The sequence below is a fragment of the Penaeus monodon genome, unplaced genomic scaffold (genome assembly GCF_015228065.2).
Source record: "Penaeus monodon isolate SGIC_2016 unplaced genomic scaffold, NSTDA_Pmon_1 PmonScaffold_852, whole genome shotgun sequence".
Taxonomy (NCBI): Eukaryota; Metazoa; Arthropoda; class Malacostraca; order Decapoda; family Penaeidae; genus Penaeus; species Penaeus monodon.
This window is the reverse complement of record NW_023663793.1, coordinates 6,347-14,617: the sequence shown is the minus strand read 5'-3', so window position 1 is coordinate 14,617 and position 8,271 is coordinate 6,347. Positions and strand designations below refer to the sequence as shown.

The 8,271-nt window shown below is 33.4% G+C and overlaps 1 protein-coding gene across 1 annotated transcript; it reads right to left on the bottom strand.

Annotated features, from left to right (window-relative positions):
- Window positions 1-581: 581 nt before the first annotated feature.
- Window positions 582-5,261, bottom strand: LOC119571890 (serine/threonine-protein kinase PLK4-like). Its single transcript, XM_037918986.1, has 5 exons — window positions 5,227-5,261; window positions 2,247-2,344; window positions 1,790-2,000; window positions 1,256-1,454; window positions 582-618 (listed from the first exon to the last, which is right to left on the bottom strand). The coding sequence occupies exons 1-5, from the start codon at window positions 5,258-5,260 to the stop codon at window positions 582-584; spliced, it is 579 nt and encodes a 192-aa protein (XP_037774914.1). The 5' UTR covers window position 5,261.
- Between the last annotated feature and the right edge of the window lie 3,010 nt (window positions 5,262-8,271).

The following is an 8,271-nucleotide window of genomic DNA, read 5'->3' as shown; positions in this document are numbered from 1 at the left end:
ATATTATGGGTATAATGTATGTGTATATGTTATGTGTATATTATATGTAAATATGTATATTTATACATGTATATGTATATTGTATCATGTATATTTGGGGTTTTTTTTAAAACAATGTGTATGTTCTTGAGATGTCATTTGCCTTCAACTGCCATGAAGGGATGGTGGGGAATAGCCTGAAGCTTGATCCTCTCTCTTGGATTCTTCTTAAGACACTCCGAAATAAGAGAACGTGCATTTGCTGACACATAACTTGGGATCTGTAAATATTACCAATGTTAAGATCATATACAATTGCTGGAATTCGTACAAGATGATCTTTTTCTTGAACCAAACAAGAATAAAATTGTGAAACAGTACAAAGAATCAAGAAGAAGAAAAAGAAGAAGGAGAAAAGAAATAAATGAAAGAAGAAAAAAATAAATAAATAAAATAAATCCACAGAATATTCCTCTCCTAGATACCTTGTAATCACCAATCACCACACGTGTGAATATCGATTCTTCACTCCCTCCCCGTCAAAGGGTGGATGTCCCACAAGCATTATAAACAGCATACACCCAAGGCTCCACACATCAGACTCAAGGCCATGGGAAACTGCGGGTGGCTACTTCAGGACTGTTGGGAGAAAGCTACAGTTTTAAAGTCTGAAGATATTCATAAATGAATAATAGTTAATATGCTTCTTGTATATGAATGAGTTCCATTATACATAGAACAACCCTTCACTTGTATGAAAAGAAAATGTAAACTTTATGCTTCCCTTTTTTCATTATTGACTTCATAAAACTTGTAAACAATTAACTTTACTTGCAACATTAAATTCTTATCCATTTGTACCTAAATTACTGTTATGCTTTTTTTTGTCTGTGTGAAAAAAGTGTAATAAAAAATCAAACAATAATAATCATTTTAACAGTAACAACTATAATCTAAAGAAAGAAAGAAAAGAAAGAAAGAATTAAAGGGAAGAAAAGATAGAAAGAGAAAAAGAAAGAGAAAGAAAAGAAAAGAAAAGAAAAGAAAAGAAAGAAAAGAAAAGAAAAGAAAAGAAAAGAAAAGAAAAGAAAGAAAAGAAAAGAAAAGAAAAGAAAAGAAAAAAAGAAAAGAAAAGAAAAGAAAAGAAAATTTATATATATATATATATATATATATATATATATATATATATATATATATATATATGTATAGATGACAATTACAGTTACAATACCAGTATGATAAAAGTAACTTACTAATATAGTAATTATAATACCTTATGTAGTTGGGCGTTCCACACATTGTCATGTGCCGGTCATCTGGGCGGCGCAACTGTGTTGCAAGTCCAAAATCCGCAATTTTAACCCTACCATTATTGTCAAGTAAAAGATTTGACAATGTAAGATCTCTGTGCATGATAGACTGGGAATGGAGGTACAGCATCCCTGCCACCACCTGACTGAGATATTCACGAGCTGTGAGGGGGGAAAAATCATAATTACATTTAAGAGTGCAAGAGGAAAGCAAATAATTGTAAATTTATGAAAACCTATAATGTCAATGTATCATTTGATGAAGAAATAAGAGACTCCCATGTCCAGAATTAATGCCATATCAAAGTCCACACAAGACAATACAAAATATTGTTGCTGCACATATTAGCAAATGTTTATATGGAATATTACTGGCATTTATCATGACATAAATAACAGTTCTAAATTTCTATATGGTCACAATTTCACTTTCTCTAAAAAACAATCCAATACTTTCAAAAACCAGACATAAGATAGGGACAATAAATCATAATAACCTTCATCTTCATTTAAAACTCTTCGTAGACTTTTGATATGCTTCTGAAGTTCGCCTCTTGAGCACAGTTCTAGCACAAGATAAACAAAGCTCTGGTCCTCAAAGAATGCATACAGCTTCAGTATTGCTGGATGATTCAGCTTAGAATGGATCGTCACCTCCTGTCGGACGCGATTTATGAGTCCTCCAGCAGCTATTTCACTCTTGTTGATCTGAAATGTAAACATGACTTTTAAAAGACGTTTTGCTAATTTTTCTCTCTCAATGTTTCTCTATAATCACAGTAATTATGCCAGAATAAAAATATTCATGAACAAAGAGAGAAGTGAAGCAAAATGACAGGGAAAATTACAAGACAAAAATGAGGAAAATACAAAATGGGACAAAGAAAAAGAACAGCATGGAAATAAATGTTTGATTTTGTTTCTGACAAATAAAATAAATTTGTACTACTGAACCTTCTTAATGGCGACATCCCTTCCTGTGTTTCTACATCGTGCTCTGTACACTGTGGCAAAGCCACCTCTTCCTAACTGCTCTCCTACATCATACTCCTGTGAAAAGAAAAACATTTAGGCATAAGCACAAAATACATAAATTATTACATACGTTCTTGTAAAGAGCATACAATATACACATGCAAAGACTAACAAACCTCTATCATGTACATTCTGGAAAGAGATAGCTTGGGGATTTCCCTGGCATTTATTGTCAAAATAGTTAACCAGTTTAAACTCTACTTTGCCAGAATGTATGGGAGGTTTGCTGTTCTTCGCCAGACCAAAGACAACTTGAAGCCCATTGGGATTCCTCGATAATGCCCCACTAATGGGTTGGACTCAAGACAACTGTGTTCTATCAAACTTTAAAATACACCTCTTCAGATCTGTGAAGAGTGCCAAGAAATCACAAAAACTCCAAACCTTTAGTGCTTTGGCAAAGGACCAAAAAAAGCCATACCATTTATATATATATATATATTAATATATTATATAAAAATATTATATATATATTATATATATATATGTAATATATATTTATATATTATATATATTTATATATTATATATAGATTTAATATATATATAATATAATATATATATATAATATATATATATATATATATATATATATATATTTTGTATGTGTTATGTTATGTGTGTGTATTGTATATGTATATGTATATGTATATGTATTGTATATGTATATGTATGTGTATGTGTATGTGTAGTGTATTATGGGTTTTTATGTGTATGTGTATGTATATATATATATATATTTTAAAATATATAATATATATATATATATATATATATAATAATATTTTATATATTTTATATACACATAATGGCAAGGCAGGGGCTTGCATATTCTGTACCTGACAGTTAATCACTATTAATCAGTTATACTATTAATCACAAAAATGCTCGATCTTCTTAGAATATACAGGGTTGGCTTTTTCTGTCTTTGCTTCAGCAACAATAAATGAGATTAGGCCCATGTAATTGGTGCACACGTAAAGCTATTGTAAACATACACTTAGAAAGACTTCTATCATTGATCACTGCATCTTTTATAGGATCTAGATATAACACAACTAAAAGAATTACAAAAAAATGATCCTATGAAATTCCACTGCTTATTAATTTCAGTTAGACATTATATTTCCTCTAAACTATTAAAGAACAGTAAAGCAGATGTTTAGACAACGATTGTGAATCTTACTTAATTCCCAGGGATTAGTGGGGCATCCATGGTTATAAGCAATGAGGCAAAGACATAAACCTCCACAGTTTTTTTTTGGAAAGGGACAGACTTGTAGACCCCCCAAAGGGAAATTATCATCAACTATGGAACCAGTCCAATCTCTATCCTGCCAAGAATATACTGTTAGACACTTGTTGGCCCTTTGCCACATTGCTTTTTGGGTACTTTTTCATGGATGACAACAAGGTCTTCAAGAGGATTAAAAAGACACTGACTGCAGAAGCCCACAAATGGATCTTTAAAGGGCATTTTGGACTGGCAGATGGTTACTAGCATTACAAACCCTGACAAATGTTACTATATGCAAATTGGAAAAAAGTGAAATATGGGACCTTTTTACAACCTCAGATGACAAGAGCCTGGAACAGTAACAATGAAAAAGGGCTTGGGATATCATAGACAGAAGCTAAATTTCTAAAAATCACATTTCTGAAAAGTAAACAACGCAATTCATTGGTAGGGATAATAATCATTCAAAATTTTAAATAGAAAACATCTAAATTGTTATTTACGACTACAGTACGATTTGTCCAAAATTTTTTAACCAAGTATGGTCACCCTTGAAAAGGGGAAAACAAAACTGCCTTGGAAAATGTTCAGTGCAGGGCTTACAAAGACCTGAGCTGCGAAACCTATCATATGAACAGCGGCAGAGAGAGTTGGAATTGCTAACTCTTACTTATTATCAAGGTTACTATCATGGGGAATTAAGCCAAGATATGTTTAGGAGAAGTGAAGATGCAATAAGAAGGGGACACAAATACAAGCTTTTCCAGAAATATTCTAGACTTGAAATTTATAAAAATCCTTTTCTCTTCTATGTGGTCCTATGTGGAATGCTCTGTACCCAGAAGTTGTGAAGTTGTGAACCCCATATAAAAACCTAAAAGCAGAGATTGGATAGAAGTTGGGTGGTTTATTGAATTTAAAATATAATTACACTTCAAACCCTTGCAACCTCTCAAAGTCAGCAATGTAAGTGTAATTAAAATCAAGAGCTGGAAGTACAGGCTACATACTGTCGGGGCCAAAACCCTGGAGTTAACTATGTCAAATTATGTAAAAACTAATGCAGAGACTGCAGTGACTGTTAAATTTCTATCCCAAACTACAGGTAGGACTTAAATTAAAATCCTTTTTATTATCACTGCAAGTTTCCAGAAGTTTAGACAAAGCACAGTTAATTATGAGAAAAAAGGTTTACACACTAAATACACTGCAGGACTCTTTTTGTATATTTAACCAAAACAATGCTACCTGGCTAAGGTGAATATAATATATCACAAAGTTACATGCAGTGGACTTACACACACAAAATCTACTCATGTAGACGTGATAACTACTGTTTACGTAAATTCAATATTCAAAATGTTTTCGTCATACGAATAAACTCAACCACCTCTTATAGTTGCAAATTATGCGTTTTGATCAATATCCAACATCTACCTATTTAAAATTTCTATTGGTCCTAATCAGCAGTTTAGTAAAAGGCGTTTCCCGTTGAAAGAGAGCAACAAATTTGTTCCCAATTTAAAGACCTCGTAAATTAAAGGGAACAAAAACATCCAAAAGCCATCGATACCGAGTTATTTTACTATTCCATTTATTTTCTTTATTCCACCTCTTTTCCTCCTTTCTCTACGAGAACAAAAGCCTGGAATGTCGTATTAATGTATGGTGCCTCCAATCTCGTTCTTTTTGTTCATTTTTGTTAAACCTGTTGCATGGAAAATCTTTTAATTCGATTTCCTCAAAATTTAAACCCCATTTCCTCTCGCCATGTTATCTTTTCGTATTCCCCCAGCGATGAATGCGAGCTCGTGTTTGGGTCGAGGCCGGAGCGCTCGGCCAATCAGAATGTTGTGTAAATTTAAATGCTTTTCTCTTATTGTTTAATGTGAGTTTTCTTTTTATTGGGTGAATAAAATCGTTCCTAATTTAAGATTATTTATTTTCATGGATTTGTGCGATTTTCTTATTCGTTTCAGTTCGCCAAAATACTATCCTTTTAAATGTTTCTGTTCCCATTGGCTGGCTGGCGTGTGTGCTGGTGATTTCGGCCAATCACAGACGAGGTAACTGATCAATGGTAGGTGTCTTGTAGACTCGTTTCAGCAGAGGTCTACGATACAATAGTAAATGAAAATAATATCGTGGGACTTTTAGATCTGTTCTATGATTATGAGATTATGCAACGCCTTTCCGTCATTCTTAATATAGCTGTAGTTTTCCCGCCCAGTGGGAGAGAGTTAAATGGGTGGTGGGCGAGGTAACCTAAAATGCAACCCGTATTGACACCCACATTTGCAGGATATTTGGTCCCCATGATACTCATGTATGAATGATAAACTCGTCATTTTACTTTTTAATCACAGTTTTTTTTTTTTGATTCGGAGTGATATCTTCTGGTGACGGTACGGCAGGTTGTTGATGATTTTCTATTGTAAAGGTACAGAGTCAAACACACACACCCACCACACACAACACACAACACACACCCCACACACACACACACACACACACACACAATATATATAATATATATATATTAATATACACACACACACCACACACACACAACAACACACAACACACACACACACACACAACACATATATATATATATATATATATTAATAATATATTATATACATACATATATATATATAATATATATATACATATTTGTTTATATGTGTATGTATGTGTCAATCACCCCCCAAACTTTATCATCATCAAAAACACACACACACACACACACACACACACCACACACACACACACACACAACACAACACACACACACAACATATATATATTATAATAATATATATTATATATAAAATATATATATATATAAAATTATATATATATATTATTATATTAAAATATATACTTTAAATATAATTATAAAAAAAATATAATTTATATATATATATATATAATATATATATATATATATATTAAAGAGAGAAAGAGATAGACCATTCCTGCTTTCTCTCTGTCGGCATTATTTGTTCATTGATCTTTTCTCTCTTCACACACAAGTATGTACACGCACCCAGGGACGCGTGTGTCTGTGCTATGGAGTAGAAGAAAATTATAATTTTTCAGCAAATGTGCTTTTTCGCACATAAACCTTTTTCTTTGCCGGGAATAAAGTTAAAAGAAATGGACCCGAAATAAAGACAAGGAGAGGCTGATAAACGAACAAAAGACTGGATTATGAAACGGGGGGAAGGAAAAGTTGATTTTGTGAAACTCGTTTACAAAAAAAATAAGTTATAAATAGAGGAAAAATTGTACAATACTTCAAGTTGACGAACGTAGATTCAGAGCGGTAAACAAACCGAAAAAAAAAAAAAACATAGCGAGACGAGAAAAAACAAGAAGAGGAAATTGATTATAAAACGGCAGAGAAAGTAGAAAGTGAACAAGGGGGATGGTGGCAGAAGGGAAAGACGTTAAATAACGACAATTGAGATTTCTTTTTCTTTTCTTATTTATAGGAATGTTTGTAAATTGTTCGTCAGCCATTCACTCTCTAGTAAATGGATGAGAGATTACCAAAAGAAAAAAAGAAAAGAAAAGTGAAGTCAAAGATTTTGCGTGTGTTCCATGTGGGGGAGAGTTCTGTTACCCCCCCCTCTCTTATTTTTTACCCCTGTTTCTTGAGCTTTAAAATAATTCTTTGTTGATTTTTTTTGGGAACTGGATGCAAGGAAGGCCAACTTTTGCTAGAAACTTTTTCTCTTTGGATTGGTACTTTAATTGTAAGCATACTGTATCTCAACAATACTCAGTTACTACTTTGTAGTGTTGAGTATGTGATTTTAACATACTATAAACACCCCACACCACACAAAACACACACACACACACACCAAAACACACACACACCACACCACAACCACACACACACACACACCACAACACAGCCACACACACCATACACACACACGCGCACACGCACACAAAACACACACACACCCCGCGCGCGCGCACACCCCACACCACAACACACCACACACACAAAACACACACACACACACACAACACACCCAACACATCTCTCTCTTCTCTTTTTCTCTCTCTCTCTCTCTATCTCTATCTCTATCTCTCTCTCTCTATCTCTCTCTCTCTCCTCTCTCTCTGTTTCTCTCTCTCTGTCTCTCTCTCTCTATATATATATATATTTTATATATATATATATATAAAATATATATATTATATTATAAAATGAATGTTTGCGTTGTGAGTGCATGCGAGTCAGTCACTTTATTAATAATCATTTATTCATGTCCCTAGTTTTGTACAGCACACACCATGGAAAAAGTTTTACGGGGGGAAATATAAACTTGTATCAATGATTACATACATATTTAATAACAGATGGCACATGAGACCCCTGTCCTATCCCCTTTCGACACCATCCTACTTAACCTTATTTGACACGTGACCCATTGGCAAAAAAAACTCGCATACCATACTTTTTTTTTTTTTTTTTGATCCATCAGTATTTTTAAGAAAACCATCCCATTTTAATCTTAATCCTCCAACCAATTACCTACGAAAGAAATATTGCATGACGTGTGTGCAGGATCAAAAGAGCAGGTGTTGATCCCTGACCCCGTAGACATGTTTTGAGGAGGGAAGGTGAGGGGTGATCCCCTCCGAATTAAGGCTTTCCCTTCTCTTCTCCTTTCTCTCTCAGTAA